Raw genomic sequence first — 17,781 nt, forward strand, 5'->3', positions numbered from 1 at the left:
ACCCGGGCAGCGACTCGTCTGCTGCCAACCTCTCCAGATCCCTTTGATATTTCCGACAGAGCAGTAAAAGACTCTTGACTATCACATTTTGCCTTGCCTCTCTCCACCTCCTCTAAGACTCCTCAGTGTGGTTTCCATGGCTACCCCCAATCAGATTTGGCTTCCTGCAAAATTGGATTTCAAAGAAGGACAAGGCTTCAAAGGAATTTGTCCATTTAACAGAATGTCATTAGGAGTGAGGCTGACTGTTGAACCAGGGTCCTCAGATGATTAAGGAGGGGCTGCGTTCATGTGTGGAGGCGGGTTTCTGTCTGCAATGAGGAACCTTGATGCAACATGACAATGGTGTATTGGAATCTGCCACTCACCGCACGCTACCCAACTGTGCACCTCCCTCTACTCCATCTCTCTGCACCCAGAATGGATGTAGAATATCTTTGCCTTGAGTTTCTGCTGCTTCCCTTGGTATAAGTAAGCTATGACAGGCAGTGAGTCCTGATAGGATGTGCAATTACTAGGGTTTATTGCTTTTTATCAAACAACCCTTTAACTTGTAGCCTATTTCAGCATTTGACAAATACCCTTGAAGAAGGGAGGGAGGTTGTCAAATTTCCTCCCACTGTTGAGAGGAAAGCAAGGCAAAGTGCTGGGGTTACATATAGGAGGGACTGTGCTGTTTTTTTAATCTTTTAGATTTAAGAAAAATTGCAACTGTAGTACACAGAGCTCCGTTGCCTTTTAACACATAAGTACTCAAAAATAATTCCAGAGCAGTTACAATTTTATAGAAGCAGCAGTGAGTGTGGGAAAAATGCCCCAGTGGGGAACTGGTCTTACTCTGGAGCCTGAAGGAGGCAGCCTGCCCATGTTAACTTTCCCAGGGCAAGGATGCCTTGTAACAGGGGCCAGATTCCCCAGAGACTCTAGCCAGCCTCTGTCCCCTACACTTTCACCCCAATTACTGGAACTGGTAGGTGAGTCATGTGACCCTGAAACCAAGGCATCGTTCCTCTTCAGGTTGCAGTACTTAGATGTATAGATGGCTCAAAGACACTGGACCCCTTAAAGGATCAAGCCCCCAAACTTGAAACTGCATCTCTGGAGGGGAAGCTATGCCTGGAGGCAGGAACTGCTTCCGAGAGTCCTCTGATCAGTTTCTCCTTGCCCCCATCCCCACATCCACGGTTCTGTCATTATTTCCCCTGAGGTTACTGTAAAAGGCACTTCACCCATCTTCTCTGTTTCCTTTCTCTTACTACTCCCAATCCTTTCCACATATTCTAGTGTACATAGAATCTGATAATAGAAACTCTATTTTTTACAAAGAAGGAAACTGATAGAGGTGAAGTGAGATGTGCAGGGGCTCAGGTTAGCTCACTCCCCATCTCAAAATTTGTCTGTGGCTCCCAATGTCCACTCAAATGAGTTCAGAATCCTCACCCTTTCAAGTTCCTTCACAGTAGAACTTTACTTTTTCTTGACAACTATTTCCCTACACCAGCCAGAAGCTGCCCTGAAGCAGGAGAAGGCTTTTCCATCTTTGTTTACTCTGGTCCTTCCACCTGCCCCCTTGCCCCTTCAAAGTGTGGTGTCTTCAGAGCCATCTCAAATGCCACATGCACCATTACACCACACACACATTTTCCCTCCTTTTCTTATATTCATCTCCCTCCTTGTATCACCCCATGGCACTTTATACTTTTTTCATGACACTTGCCCTATACTTAAAAAAAAAAACAAAAAACAAAACAAGATAACTGGATTCACAGAAGTTGTGATAAATAATCCAGAGTGGTCCTGTTTCCCCAGGTAAAATTGTTTAATATCACAGGATATCACAGCTAGGACACCTGACACCTACATACTCTGAATGAGAAGGAAGCCCACTTCTGTTATCTTGTCCTTCACTTTCCTCCCTTTTAAACTCTTACAGGGAAAGGGCTGGATGCTCCTCTCCTTTAGCTTTCTCTCTGGGTTACCGCTTCCTTTTCCTCTCATCCTTTTAGCCTTAGGGAAGGAAGGGATACTTTGCCTCCGTGTTTCCATTGCAGAGGGACTGCTTTGATTCTCCCTGAAGTTGGTGACTTGAGAGTATTTATTGGAACTTAAGATCATTCCCTCGAACAGTCCTGGTTTGCCTGACCAACGGCTCTGCCCTGGTTTTCCGGGCTTGGACTCGCGAACTGAGTCGGGAATAACTGCGGCCCGGCTTGGCGAGGACTGACCCTGTCCTCGGATTCCACCTCCTCGCGCCTCATCTCGGCCCCACGGTGGCTTCTCCACCTGCCGGCGAGGCCCGCGGTCCCGAGCTTAGAATGGGGAGCGCCCGGGGGCGAGGTGCCTGGAGTCGCGTCGCGTCTTTGTTCTGACAGGGAATGGGGGCCGCGCGGCGGGCACCTCCTCCCTGGGGCGCGGGCGTAGGGTCGCGGGCCCCGCGCACAGGTGTCGCCGCCGCCCAGGCGCCCCGCCCGCCGCGCGCCGCTTCCTGAGCGCGCCCCGCCCTGCGGCTCGGCCCCGCGGCGCCGGCGACTGAGGGCCAGGTGCCGCCGCAGCCGCCCGCCCGCCCGCCAGTCCGCCCGTCCGGCCCTCTGCCGCCGCCCGCCACATGCAGGCCGCCGCCGCCCTCCCCGAGGAGATCCGTTGGCTCCTGGAAGGTAACGCCCCGCTGGCCCGGGCGCCGCCGAGCCCGCCGGGAGTCGCACGTGCCGAGCCGGCAGCAGCCGAGACGCCAGCGGCTCCCAAGGCCGGCCTTCCCCGTCGGCTCCCTCCCGCCTTCTAGAACCTCGAGGCTGCTGCCGGAGTCCTGACTCTGCAGAGCCAGCTGTTCACCCCTCGCTCAGGGGTCCCTTTCACTCCTAGTAACACATTTTCTTTTCCCTCAAGGCGTCTCCACGTCCCACTTAGCCTCCCGGCTTCTCAGCAAGTTCTGGCCGGGTTCAAGGTCCCCGGGCCGCCGTGGCTGGCCTTCAGCCTGTCCCTTTCTCTTCAGGACGCCCTGCGTCTGTGGGTTACGCGCTGGCCCCTCTCCAGCCCTGACTCTGTCCCTTCACAGGGAACCCTGACCTTCGTGCTTAGAGCTCCCCACGGTCTCACGGGGCTGTTAGGGCTCATGGGCTCCTGTCGGCCAAGGCCTGGACACCCAGACCTCAGGCCCCCTTCACCCGCCCACAGACTCCCTCTTGCCCCGGGTCGGATCCCAGTGTTACATCTCTTCCCTTTCTAGAAGTGCCCCATTGCTGTGTGTTCACCCTCAAACCGTAGAGCCCATCAGTCCTTGTAAGAGTTAAGGCCATACTCACTAACACTCAACACATCCCGCTGTAACACTCCAGAGACACTTTTTGCTAATGGGCAAGATCTGCTTGCCTCCCAGTTTTCCTGGTGAAAAAGTATTAATAATTTGCTTTTCCTGTAACCGACCTTCCTGGAAGGATGGGGACCTGGAATCTGTGTTTGCATAAGAGTCCCAGGAGGAAACTGCTCAGAATTAAGCCTTTTGGTATTGAGGTGACATTTTTGACACATACTTAACAGATGGCCTGTTTTCGGCAGGTCATAGTTTTGGCAAGCAGTATTTTTTTTTCTCTTCAGGTTCTCTCAATTTAATTGGTTTTATATCTCCATTACCATGTTATCTTGGTATAAATGCCTCCTAATCAAATATTTGGCAAGTCTTTTCAGTCTGTTTGTAGTGCTGTTTCCATTCTGGGTTGCTTCCATAAAAGCTGTCAACTACGTGTTTCTTATGAAATGAAGTTTCCAAAATTTATTTTGCTTGCAACCTGAGTGAATCTAAATTTTCAGAATAGAGAAGTATTTGTGGGGTAAAAGAGCATCATCTGGATGTCTAGAAGGAACCCAGCCTTTCCGTCTGCTGTTGGCTCAGTAATTCCAAATATAAAGAGAGTCTGTACTGTGTCTGGTTTCCAGGAGAGAAGGAACTGTGGCAAAAAGTTTCATTCTGCTTGCAGTTAAAGATATAAACAGATTCTTTTTATTGATATCTGTCATTTGTTGAGAGGAAACCTGTTTTACAAACTAGTTAAACTATACTTATATTTTCTTTACAGCCTTGATAGAAAACTCCTTTTTATTTTCAGAGGCTTACGACATCCACTCCTTCAGCATTTTTGATGTGCAGTTCTTTATTGTTCAAAACTGACACTTTGGTAAACAACTCATTTCTGCACCTGCCACCTTCCTTTAGTTTAGATTATTTTCTTGTTAGCTGACTGTTTTTAATTGAAGTCTTCAGATCTCCTCCTAAAGCAGAACCTTTGTTTGCTGACAAGTAGAGCAGAGTATGAATGGAGATTAATTGCATGTCACATACTTCTGTATCAAACTTGCTGTGTCTTAACAATCTGTGTTGGTGCTCGGGTCTTTGGAATATATAGAACAATCCAAGATTAAATTCTAAGGAGCTATGTTGGTTAATGTATTACTTTAAGGCGCCCCCTTTTTTTTAAGGTATGTAATTAGAGTCTGAATCTGAAGTAGAGAAAAAAAATGTGAAAGTGGAATTCAACCAATAATTCTATTGAAAAATGTTTGAAGAATATACTTTTGAAAGGTTTGTGTAATCATAGCAACATATTGGTTGTAGGTTTTGTTTTTTATGGAACACATTCTCTGTTGTAGACCAACAGAATTATTCACTGGACTACAAATAGTTTGTAAATATTAGAAACCCATAATGGCTATCAATTTTTCATCTGTTGCTGTTTGTCTTCCCCCACCCACCCCCACACACACTTTTTAAGGTTAACTGCTGACAATTAGAAATATGTAGGTCCTGATCTCTATATTGTCACTCAGTGGAGGGAGTCATAGGGTGAGAGTGCTGCCACTTCAATGCTGCCACAGGCTGTGGGGGTGGAGTTTCCACAATGAATTACTACTTTCATAAACCAAGGCATAAGCATTTGCACAGTGATTTAATGCTGGCCATCACAGCCATAACTTTAGCATTTATTTATTTATAACTACAAGAGCATAAATGACAGGGGCATTTTTTGACATAATGTGTGTGCTTTGAAAAATAAGATATGCAAAGCATTATGAAAGGTTTATGCCAGATTTTGCATAATGAAGAAGGGAACAGAAACGCTGAAGGTCTAAAATTAATTTTGTTTAAGGATAAAATTTTAAACATTTGACCAAGAAACTCCACTCCTAGGAATCTATGTTAATGAAAGTAAAGAACATGAAGTATATATTTTTGTTTGTTTGTTTTAGTCTCTAAGTTGTGTTCAACTCTATGGACTGTATAGCTCATCAGGCTCCAGAATACTGGAGTGGGTTGCCATTTCCTTCTCCCGGGGATCTTCCTGACTCAGGGATCAAACCTGCTTCTCCTGCATTGGCAGGTGGATTCTGAGTCACCTGGGAAGCCTGAAGTGTATGTATCAGGATGCATAGTAAGTGGCCATGAGTTGGGAGAAGTCAGGCGATGATATCTTGTGGAATCATCCATCTTATGGAATATTTTGTAACCGTTAAAAAGGGTGAGGTGGATCTTTATATATTGTCTTAGGATATGTTGATAACATTTTTGAGACTAAAAAGCAAGATGCACAACAGTATAAATAACATACCATTTTTGTTTGAAAACAACCCCACCAAAAAAAATACCCCATAATATTTGTGTAAGCCTAAGAAAGAGTAAGAAAGAATATACACCAAGCTCCCAAATTGGTTCTCTAGGGAGGGGAAAGAGAAGGTTGGGGAGAGAGAGGTTATTACTTTTATTTCATACATCTTCATGTTGTTTGAACCGTGACAATGACCATGTATTACTTTTGTAATCAGGATAAAACAACCAGTAAGGCTATTTAAAAGGAAAAGGAACAAAGGACAAATAGAAGCTTGGAGAGGTCAGAGTTCCAAAGGACCATTAACCAGTATTGTGATTATGCTTTTTTGTTTTTAGTACTAGAGATATGTGGAAGGTGGGGATCCCCCCCCTCCCCCGCCATTTTTTAGTGCTTTCTTGGATTTTGGGCAAATATTAAAGCAGTGAGAGATTTCTAGAGTAACTCAGGAACCATCTTCCTCAGATTCTGTCAGGCTTTCATATAGAAATAGTAACTAGTCCATTTCAGCAATTAAGTGCCTTATAGATAAGTAAAGTGAAGGACATTTACTGCCTTATTGAAAGAGGAAGAAATATTCAGGTCTATTTTCAAATAATCAGGCTTCAGGAGTAGAAGTTATCATTTTGTTTTTGTGCTGTGATAACCACACTGGAAACAGAAACAATGGCGTGCTGACAGTTTGCATAGTCTTTGTTTCACAGATACAAACATAATCAGTTTCTTCCTTGTCTTTCTAGTATCACTTTTGAAGTCAGCAGCACAAGAGGCAGCTGTAAAGGAAATAGAATAAATATTTCTTTAGTTCATAATTTGTCCTGTGTGATGGAATGGTGCTTACTGAGTTTAATAGGTAATAAGTATCTACAAGGTACCTAAATCCTGCTCAAACATGGATTAGAGCCAAAATAACATCCACAATTCAGCTGCATTTAGTAGCAATTGTTGCATTAATGCTGATTCTGACATGCCTATAGTTACTTGTTTTAAACTTCCTTGGAAAGAAGTCATTAATCATTTCATTCCAGGTTGTTCTCCAGTTTTGTACTGGTCGATGTAGCCAACCATAAAATCTTTTTCAATATGGTAAAATTCCAACTCTGTGGAACTCGCAGGAGTGAGTTGTGCTGGATAGCTGAAGATGTTCTCTTTAAGCATTATTTTTATTATAAACAGTTGTGATCAAATTTTTTCTCGGATTCTATAGAAACTTCTCACACTTCCTCAACCAGTCTGCATTCAAGACGACCTCCTCTGAACACTTTAAGTCTGAATTGTTACAGTGTATATCAATTATCATACTGTATAGAGATATATTAAGTTATTTAGAGATTTTTTTGCCATAATTGCCACTGGACTGCTTTGTGAATGTGTCTGTTTTATATTTTAATTTTTTGTCATTGTTTCCTACAGTTAGACCAGGCCTATCACTTTGTACTGTTCTCAGTGTATCGGTATCCCCAATGCTCTAGAAACATTAGATAATTAAGTTCATTGGAATTAAGATATGTGTAAAAGAAAATATAAACGTCTCTCTTGATGAACATGGTACCCAAACTTTAGGTCTGCATGTTGCAACTTATACATTGGCTGCTCATAGTCTTTTTTGCTTAATTTTTTAATACTGGGTTGTCTTCTGAATAAATGGCGGTATTGTTTGTTTGGCTAAATTCTGAAATGTATGTGACCCTACTTCCATTTCTTTTTTTTTAACTAATTTTTTCTTTTTTTTTTTTGGCTGTGTGAGCCCTTCGTTTGTGATGCTTAGGCTCTCTAGCTGTGGGGCACAGGCTTGGTTGTCCTGCTGCACATGGGATGCTAGTTCCCCAGCCACGGATTGAACCCACATCCCCTGTGTTGGAAGGCAGATTCTTATCCCCTGGACCACCAGAGAAGTCCCTTATTTCTTTTTCATGCTAAATTTTTTGGTTATAAAAATAGTATTGCTCATGTAGAAGATTTAGGAAACAGTCACCCATAGTCAACAACTATTAAATTTCCATGCATATTTTTCAGTTTTTATTATTTGTACAGACTTTAAAAGTTGGGACATATTGTGTGTATAGTTTTGTATACTGATTTTTCCACTTACTGTTTTTCACTTGCTATGGTCACCTGAGTATCTTCTTAGATCACTCATGTTCTTTTTTTTTCCTTGTGAGTGATTTTAAAGTTATACATCCTGGTTTTATTCCACTGATAGTTTGACCCTTATAGCTAAAAAAAAAAACAAACAAAATAAACCATGTCCCTTTGATTAGCAATGTTAAGAATGAAACAGTATCTTCTACTTTTTCCTCCAATGTGAAATGTGAAATGGCTTATATAATCTGAGATTTTAGATTCAGGATTATTAATGTTTTTATTGTGTATATTAGGTTATAAGAATTATTTTGATATTTGCATAATATTTAAAACCATAGCTATAATGATTTTTTGGATAGTTTATATTTAATGAAATACAATGATATTTTTGTTTAACTTGTTCATTGCATACTTTTTGTACCATGGCTTTTTCATTCTTGAGCTCTTTATCTCTTAGATATTTAGACTTCGCTAGAAGGGTAACCATGGCCATATGTAGCTATTTAAATTATCTGAAATTAAATAAAACCAAAGAAAATCTGTTCCTCAGTTATGTTAGCTACGTTTCAGCTACTCAGTAGCCACAGTGGCTGCTGTATCGGGTAGTGCAGAAAGCCCTAGTAGATGACGATTGAGACTGTGATGCTGAGTGGATTTTTCAGGAAGGGGACTTTGATAGCACACTTACTGAGTGCCTCTGAGTTTGAGTATGTGTCTGTCTAGTTTCATATAAACTTAGCTGTGGGGATAAGGTTCTAGGATCAATTCCTTTCCCTTCCTCTCAACTTAACCTCTCAAAGTTTTACCTATATCTCCTGGTCTTCAGTTTTGTGGAGAAGTCTGATGCCAACCTGATGTATTTATTTTATAACCCATCCCTCCCACTGCCTGCCTGCATGTTTATAGGATATTTTTCTTTGCTCTCAAAATGTCACTGGATAATTTCAAAGTTAGACTTTTGATTATTTTTGCCTGGTATGTAGTGAACCCTTTTGATCTATAGTGTTAAGGTCTTTAACATGAGAAAGTTTCTTCTATTGTCATTGCTTTTATTCTGTTATACTAAGGTTTATATTGTAAATATATTGAGCCCCGATTTATTCTCTGTGTTTCATCTCTTTTATTGTCTCATCTGTCACTGATTGTGGTTTTAAATTCAGCATTTATTTATTAAAAAAAAATTTCCATGTGTTCTTTCCACACCATTCATTGTTTTGTTTTCATTACATCTGTAAATCTGGCTTATAGACATAATGACATTTTGGATGTTGTTGGAAATATGAAAGAAAATTTTTAAACATTTCTGTTCTTTAATAATAAGGGTACTTCAGAGGGAGATATTTTCTCTAGTTCTTCAAGATATTTTTCTTTTTGAAGGTTAATATTTTCTCATAGCTCCTGTATATTTTCTTTGTGGTAAGTTTTGTTGTTTCGTTCAGTTTCTCAGTCATGTCCAACTCTGTGCGACCCATGGACTGAAGCATGCCAGGCTTTCCTGTCCTTCACCATCTCCTGGAGTTTGCTCAGACTCATGCGCATTGAATTGGTGATGCCATCCAACCATCTTGTCCTCTGTCGTCTCCTTGTCCTCCTGCCTTCGCTCTTTCCTAGCATCAGGGTCTTTTCCAGTGAGTCAGCTGTTCTCGTCAGGTGGCCAAAGGACTGGAGCTTCAGCTTCAGCATCAGTCCTTCCAATAAATATTCAGGGTTGGTTTCCTTTTAGGATTGACTGGTTTGATCTCCTTGCTGACCAAGGGACTCTCAAGAGTCTTCTCCAGCACCACAGTCAGAAAGCATCTATTCAATGCTCACCATCTGAGCCATCAGGGAAGCCCATGCCAGCTCTTAGTTGTATGCAAACTCTTAGTTGCAGCATGTGGGATCTAGTTCCCTGATTAGGGATTGAATCCAGGCGCCTTGCGTTGGGAGCACAGTCTTAGCCACTGGACCACCAGAAAAGTTCCTATCTCATTGAATTTATGAGAAATAAAGGACTAAGTATTTGAAAAGAAGTTAGAATAGTATCTAGAATGTATTATACACCATATGTTTGATAAATAAAATTTAAAAAAAGTTTTTTTCTTTGAGGAAGTCTTGTTGATCTCTCTTCTTGCAACTGCTTCACCCCAGGAAAACTTATAGGCCTTTTGCTTGGGTCAGTGGTTCATCCTTGCTCCTCCAAATTAGAGGAGGTTTGTAGGGGTTCTTTCAGGATGTTCTTCATTTCCTTCCTTAGATCAGAACTTTTTGGAGGAAGGAAAGAGGAAGTTAGCTTCCTTGCTAACTTAAGAAAGACGTGTTCCTTACCTTGTTATATAGAATGCTTTAATGCATGTGTGTTTCTGTAAATAGTATTTTTGCATTATTTCTCAGTTGAAAAAAAAAGGTTCAGTCTTTCCCTTCTCCCTTTCTGTTTTAATAAACAGAATTTTTTTTTAATTGGTAGAAATATTTTAGCTTCATTATGGGTATGTCCTAGATGTTAGCTGGGCTGCCCAGGCCTTTTGAACTCTGTGCTGTGTGTGTTTAGTCGCTCAGTCGTGTCCAACTCTTGCAACCCCATAGACTGAGGCCTGCCAGGCTCCTCTGTCCATGGTATTCTCCAAACAAGAATACTGGAGTGGGTTTTCATTTCCTTCTCCAGGAGATCTTCCCGACCCAGGGATTGAACGCAGGTCTCCTGCATAGAAGTCAGACTCTTTACCGACCGAGCTACGAGGGAGTTCAGAACTCTAGGCAAGATCTATTCCTCAGGGTGGAAGGCCAAATATCTCCTCAAAATCTGAAGAATTCTCAAAGGCTGTGCATTCTCAAGGTTACCTTTCCTTCCAGGTTCCCCTGCTTCCATGGTTCTCAAATGGGGTGGTTTTGTCCCTCAGGGGGCACTTGGCAACACTTGGAGACATTTTTGTTGTTGTTGTCACAACTAGGGAAGGTGCTATTGGTACCTAATGGGTCGAGGCCAGTGATGCTGTTCAACTTCCTACAATGCGTTGGACAGCCCTGCAGCAAAGAATTATCGAGCCCCAAATGTCAGTAGCGGAGAAGGCAATGGCACCCCACTCCAGTACTCTTTCCTGGAAAATCCCATGGGCGGAGGAGCCTGGTAGGCTGCAGTCCATGGGGTCACTAAGAGTCGGACACGACTGAGCGACTTCACTTTCACTTTTCACTTTCATGCATTGGAGAAGGAAATGGCAACCCACTCCAGTGTTCTTGCCTGGAGAATCCCAGGGACGGGAGAGCCTGGTGGGCTACCGTCTGTGGGGTTGCACAAGTCGGACACGACTGAAGTGACTTAGCAGCAGCAAATGTCAGTAGTGCCAGGGTTGAGAAACTATGGCTGTGACATATATCCTTGTCTTCAATTTCCACAAAGGCCTGTCCACATGAAGTCCCTGTGAGTGTTGAAAACATCACTGTAGAGTCAGGGGGTAGAGGGAGAGGGAGGAAGGGTTTCCACGGCAGTTATGCAAAATATTTCATATTGAATGTTAGCCATTCCTGTTCCTAAACTCCCTTTTGCCAATCCAGTCATGAGACAGTGCCCTCTGGCCTTTCCCCTGATGTAGTTCTCAGCCTTATGCTTTCTCACTGGCACTTTCTCCCTGTATCCTGTCTGGAGCAAAACAAACAAAAAAAAGTTTTTTTCCTCTTGCCACATGGAAAGGTAGTTTCACCAAAGGTAGTTTATTGGTTTAGGCTCCCACCAACACCCCCACAGAGAGAGAAACAGGTTACTTTGCCAAACAATGGTGATTCTCTTCCTAAGAGGAATTCTAATGCTATTAAGAGAATAACATTTTTACCTCATTATATAAGTGTAATACTTAAACAATTTTTAATCACTTTAAGTATAGAAAAAATAAGATAAATTTCAAATTCTGCCATCATCAGAGAATCTTAACATATTGACATAACTATAATAGATCTAATTTTTCACATTATGAACCATTACACTGTACAGAAATCCTATAGTTTCTGCTACATTTATTCATATTTATTTCCCCTGTGTTTCCAAGTTCACTGCTTGCTTTTCTGGTTTACCAGTGTTGCATTATAGGTTAGGTGATTATAACAGATGGCTTTTCAGGTTTGGAGTCTTTGAGTTCCACTGTTTAATTTTACTATCCAATTTTTACATGGAAGATAGGACAGATGTAGGGTCAGAAACAGAGTGGTCTTAGTATCCAGAGAGCAAGCTTTCCTGAAAGCTTATGGCTTTGAAAAAATTATTTATGAATTACATAAATTCAATCTAGGATCTCCTTCTAACATTGTTGATATTCTAATATTAGTATTTTATGAGGGAAATAAAGTTTCTATTCACATAATAGGAGCTTTACTAAAATGTATCCAATGGCACATATTTATACATACTTACACCAATGTGATAGTTAAGTTGGAATTAATTAAGGTACTGTATATTATAAATCAAATATGAGAAGTGTCCTGGGTACTTAGAAAGTTATAGCCAATCTCTTTTTACTGTATTGTAATAAATTTCCTTAAAATCACCCTCCCTTTAAAATAAATTTTCCTTTTTGATAGCTCTTTGTGTGAGCCTCTTCATCCATTGATCCCTCCCCTCTTCCTTTCTTCCTTCCCAGTACTTTATTAAGGTGTGATTAATGTATATAAAATGCACTAGTGTTAAGTGTTAAGTGTTACAACTGGGTGACTTTCATATATGTATATACCTGTGTGACTACAACTCACATAAACATTTCCATCTCCCAATAAAGTTCCTTTCCAGTTCTGGAATTTCATAAATCAGTATGATCTCTTTTGTGTCTGTCCTCAATATAATGTTTTTGAGATTCATACATGTTTTACTGTGTATCATTTATCTATCCTTTTGCTAAGTAGTAATCCATTGTGTGACTCCATTGTTTGCTTATTCATTTTTCTTCTGATGAACAATTGAATTGTTCAGTTTTGGGTTACTATGATTATAGCTGCTATGAGAATTCTTGTATAACTTTTTTTTGTAACATAAACACTCATTTCTCCTGAATAAAGATCTAGGAGTGGAATTACTGGGTCTTATGGTATGAAACATTTAATTTTATTGGAAACCAGTTTCCCAAAGTGATCGTAACCTCTTTTACACTCCCAACAACAGTATATGAGAATTATAGTTACTCCATTTCCTCACAAACTCTTGATGTTGTATTCTTTATTTTTAGGTATTCTGATAGGTGTTATGGTCCATGTATTTTTTACAAAAATAACTTATGAATATATTTTTACTGTAGAATATTTGTACAACATAGAAGAATATAGATTACTTGACCTAGCCCCAGCAATCAGAGAAGAAAAATAGGTATTCAAATTGGAAGGGAAGAGGCAAAATTGTCATTATATGCACATGAGATGATATTATATATAGAAGAGCCTAAAGACTCCACACTAAAACTATTGGAACTAATAAGTGAATTCAGCAAGGTTGCAGGTTACAAGATTAATATACAGAAATCTTTTGCATTTCTTTATACTAACAATGAACTATGAGAAAGTGAAAGAACAATCCCATTTAATACTGTGTCCAGGGACTTCCCTGGTGGTACAGTGGATAGGAATCTGCCTGCCAGTGCAGAGGACACGAGTTCAATCCCTGGTTCAGGAAGATTCCACATGAGCACCTAAGCCCATGCACTGTAACTTCTGAGCCCACACCCTAGAGCCTGTGAGCCACAACTGCTAAAGCCCATGTACTCCAGGGCCCATGAGCCGCAAATACTGAGCCTGTGTGCTCTAACTACTGAGGCCTCTGTGTCCTAGAGCCACACACTGCAGCTGCTGAGCCTGCATGCTGCAGCCACTGAAGCCGGCATACCTGGAGCCTATGCTCTGCAACAGGAGAGGCCACCACAACGAGAAGCAACTAGAGAAAGCCCATGCACAGCAATGCAGACCCAGTGCAACCAAAAAAGTTTTTTAATGAATTAAAAAAATTGTGTACAAAAAAGAACTAAGAATAAACCTAATCAAGGAGGTGAAAGACCTATGTGCTAAGAACTATAAAACATGGGTAAAAGAAATTGAAAATGATTCAAAGAAATGGAAAGACATCTCATGACCTTTGATTGTTTGAATTAATATTGTTAAAATGGCCATGCTACCCAAAGCAACATACAGATTCAGTGCAGTCCCTATCAAACTATCCATGACATTTTTCACACATTTAGAACAAATAATCCAAATGTATATGGAATCATAAAAGACCCAGAATTTCCAAAGCAATCCTGAGGGAAAAGAACAAAGCTGGAGGCATAAACCCTCCCAGACCTTAGACAATACTCAAAGCTACAGTAATCAAAACAGTGTGGTATTGGCACAAAAACAGACATATAGATCAACAGAACAGAATAGAGAGCCCAGAAATAAAGACATACTCAGTTCAGTTCAGTTCAGTCGCTCAGTCATGTCCGACTCTTTGCGACCCTGTGAATCGCAGCACTCCAAGCCTCCCTGTCCATCACCAACTCCCAGAGTTCACTCAGACTCACTCGAGTCAGTGATGCAATCCAGCCATCTCATCCTGGGTCGTCCCCTTCTCCTCCTGCCCCCAATCCCTCCCAGCATCAGAGTCTTTTCCAATGAGTCAGCTCTTCGCATGAGGTGGCCAAAGTACTGGAGTTTCAGCTTTAGCATCATTCCCTCCAAAGAAATCCCAGGGCTGATCTCCTTCAGAATGGACTGGTTGGATCTCCTTGCAGTCCAAGGGACTCTCAAGAGTCTTCTCCAACACCACAGTTCAAAAGCATCAATTCTTCGGCACTCAGCTTTCTTCACAATCCAACTCTCACATCCATGCATGACCATTGGAAAAACCGTAGCCTTGCCTTTGTTGGCAAAGTAATGTCTCTGCTTTTCAATATGCTATTTAGGTTGATCATAACTTTTCTTCCAAGGAGTAAGCGTCTTTTAGTTTCATGGCTGCAGTCACCATCTGCAGTGATTTTGGAGCCCCCCAAAATAAAGTCTGACACTGTTTCCACTGTTTCCCCATCTATTTCCCATGAAGTGATGGGACCAGATGCCATGATCTTAGTTTTCTGATGTTGAGCTTTAAGCCAACTTTTTCACTCTCCACTTTCACTTTCATCAATATGGTCAATTAATCTTTAACTAATGAAGCAAGAATATACATTGGAGAAAAGACAATCTCTTCAGCAAGTGGTGTTGGGAAAGCTGGGCAGCCTCATGTAAATCAATAAAGTTAGAATACTCCCTCACATCATATACACACACACACACAAAAAACTCAAAACGGCTTAAAGACTTAAATATAAGACATGACATCATAGGACTCCTAGGAGAGAATATAGGCAAAACATTTTCTACGACTGCTGAGGCTGTGTGCTACAACCACTGAAGCCTGCTACAACCACTGAAGCCTGCTACAATTCTGACATGAATTGTGGCAATATTTTCTTAGTTCTGTCTCCCAAAGCAATAGAAATAAAAGCAAAAACAAATGGGTCCTAATCAAACTTATAAGCATTTGCACAGCAAAGGAAACTAAACCAAACAAAAAGACAGCCTACAGACTGGGAGAAAATATTTCCAAATTATGTGGCCAACAAGGACTTAATTTCCAAAATATACAAACAGCTCATACAACTCAGTGTCAAAAAAACCAAACAATCCAACTGAAAAATGGCAGAAGAACTTAACAGGCATTTCTCCAAAGACATCCAGATGGCCAAGAGGCACATGAAATGATGCTCAATATTGCTAGTTGTTGTTGTTTAGTCTCTAAGTTGTGTCCAACTCTTTGCGACCCCATGGACTATAGCCCACCAGGGTCCTCTGTCCATGGGATTTCCCAGGCAAGAATAAATTGGAGTGGGTTGCCATTTCCTTCTCCAGGGGATCTTCCCAATCCAGGGACCAAACCTGTTTCTCCTGCATTGGCAAGTGTATTCTTTACTGCTGAGCCACCAGGAAAGCCCGCTAATTATTAGAGAAATACAAATCAAAACTACAGTGAGCTATCACCTCACACCAGTTAGAATGGCTGTCACTAAAAAGTCTACAATAAATACAGGAGAGAGTGTGGAAAAAAGGAAACCTTCCTACATTGTAGGTGGGAACATAAATTGGTGTGGTCACTGTGGGAAACAATATAGAGGCTCCTTTAGAAACTAAAAATAGAACTACCGTATGATCCAGCAATCCCACTCTGAGGCATATATCTAGAAAAGACGAAAGCTCTGATTTGAGAAGATATATGCAACCCAGTGTTCATAGCAGCACAATTTATAACAGCCAAGAGATAGAAGCAACTAGAGTGTCCACTGACAGTTGAATGGATAAAGAAGATGTGATATGTATATATATCACATTACTCAGCCATAAAAATTATGAAATAGGGACTTCCCTGGTGGTCCAGTGGCTAAGACTCTGAGCTCCCAATGCAGGGGACCCAAATTCAATCCCTGGTCAGGGAACAAGATCTCACATGCTGCAGCTAAGACCTGGTGCGGCCAAATAAATAAATATTTAAAAGATAATAAAATATTGCCATTTGCAGCAACATGAATGGACTCAGAGATTATTGTACTAAGTGAAGTAAGTCGGAGAAAGACAACTATTATATGATAACACTTATGCATGAAATCTAAAAAATAATACAAATGGACTTACTTACAAAACAGAAACAGACTCACATAGAAAACAAACTTACGGTTACCAAAGGAGAAGACAGGGAGGGATAAATTAGGAGTATGGGGTTAACAGATATGCACCACTATATATAAAATAGATAAACAACAAAGATTTACTCTGTAGCTCAGGGAACTATATTCAGTATCTTGCAGGGGCCCATATTGGAAAAGAATCTGTAAAAGAGAATATATATGTGTATCTGAATTACTTTGCTATATACTTGAAGCTAACACAATATTGTAAATCAACTATAGTTCAATGAAAAAAAGAAAAAAATTGGTTTTTTAACATCACACCATTGTAAGCTTTCCCATATAAATCTATGAATATATTCATATATATATATTCATTTTAACTATTGTACAGTGTTTTGAATTTAATTATTCCCCTATTAAAGGATGTTTAGATTGTTTACAGTTTTTTTTAATATTTCCACAGTGCTATAGAGAACATATCTGCATCTTTGTCTATATATGCAAATATTTCTGTAGGATAGATTCAGTGAAGATTGCAGAAGTGTTAATTCAGATTTGCAGACCAGTCAGTAGTTAAAACTTAATCTATAGTACTATCTGTGTTTCCAGTTTTTGTTTTCTCTATGCTATATGTGTATAGTTATTGTCATTTTTTTCACCTTCAGGAGGTAGAGGAATTAAAAATATAAACACCACACATTTCTTGGGTCATGGGGCAGAAACAATCAGCAGGTGAAGCAAACCACAGAACATGCTGACAGTTTCTCTATTGTATGCTGACAACTTCCTGCAAGCCAAAACAAAGCTGGTGGGTATGATTTTAGCCTTGCCAACAAGTTTTACCTCTTAAGAAAAAGCAAAATATATGCCTTAAAGGATTACAATTGATTGCCAGATGAAAAATTTAATGCAAGGTTTAAAACAAGTTCTAAGCACAGTAAAGAAAGGCAGTGCCAAAGAATGCTCAAACTACCGCACAATTGCACTCATCTCGCACGCTAGTAAAGTAATGCTCAAAATTCTCCAAGCCAGGCTTCAGCAGTACGTGAACTGTGAACTTCCTGGTGTTCAAGCTGGTTTTAGAAAAGGCAGAGGAACCAGAGATCAAATTGCCAACATCTGCTGGATCATGGAAAAAGCAAGAGAGTTCCAGAAAAACATCTATTTCTGCTTTATTGACTATGCCAAAGCCTTTGACTGTGTGGATCACAATAAACTGTGGACAATTCTGAAAGAGATGGGAATACCAGAGCACCTGACCTGCCTCTTGAGAAATCTGTATGCAGGTCAGGAAGCAACAGTTAGAACTGGACATGGAACAACAGACTGGTTCCAAATAGGAAAAGGAGTACATCAAGGCTGTATATTGTCAGTGTGCTTATTTAACTTATATGCCGAGTACATCATGAGAAACGCTGGACTGGAAGAAACACAAGCTGGAATCAAGATTG

At 40.8% G+C, this 17,781-nt stretch overlaps 2 protein-coding genes across 2 annotated transcripts in view; one reads left to right on the forward strand and one right to left on the reverse strand.

Moving 5' to 3' along the window:
• Positions 1-17,781, reverse strand: part of NFE2L1 (NFE2 like bZIP transcription factor 1) — a 592,815-nt gene that overhangs the window by 224,153 nt on the left and 350,881 nt on the right. The gene's annotated exons all lie outside the window — the stretch shown is intronic.
• The window catches only part of SKAP1 (src kinase associated phosphoprotein 1), a 296,819-nt gene continuing 281,575 nt past the window's right edge, over positions 2,538-17,781 (forward strand). Inside the window, exon 1 of the mRNA XM_052658022.1 lies at positions 2,538-2,654. Coding sequence (XP_052513982.1) covers positions 2,606-2,654 — 49 coding nt within the window. The 5' untranslated portion in view covers positions 2,538-2,605. The remainder of the gene's footprint in view (positions 2,655-17,781) is intronic.

The sequence above is a fragment of the Budorcas taxicolor genome, chromosome 19, assembly GCF_023091745.1.
Source record: "Budorcas taxicolor isolate Tak-1 chromosome 19, Takin1.1, whole genome shotgun sequence".
Taxonomy (NCBI): Eukaryota; Metazoa; Chordata; class Mammalia; order Artiodactyla; family Bovidae; genus Budorcas; species Budorcas taxicolor.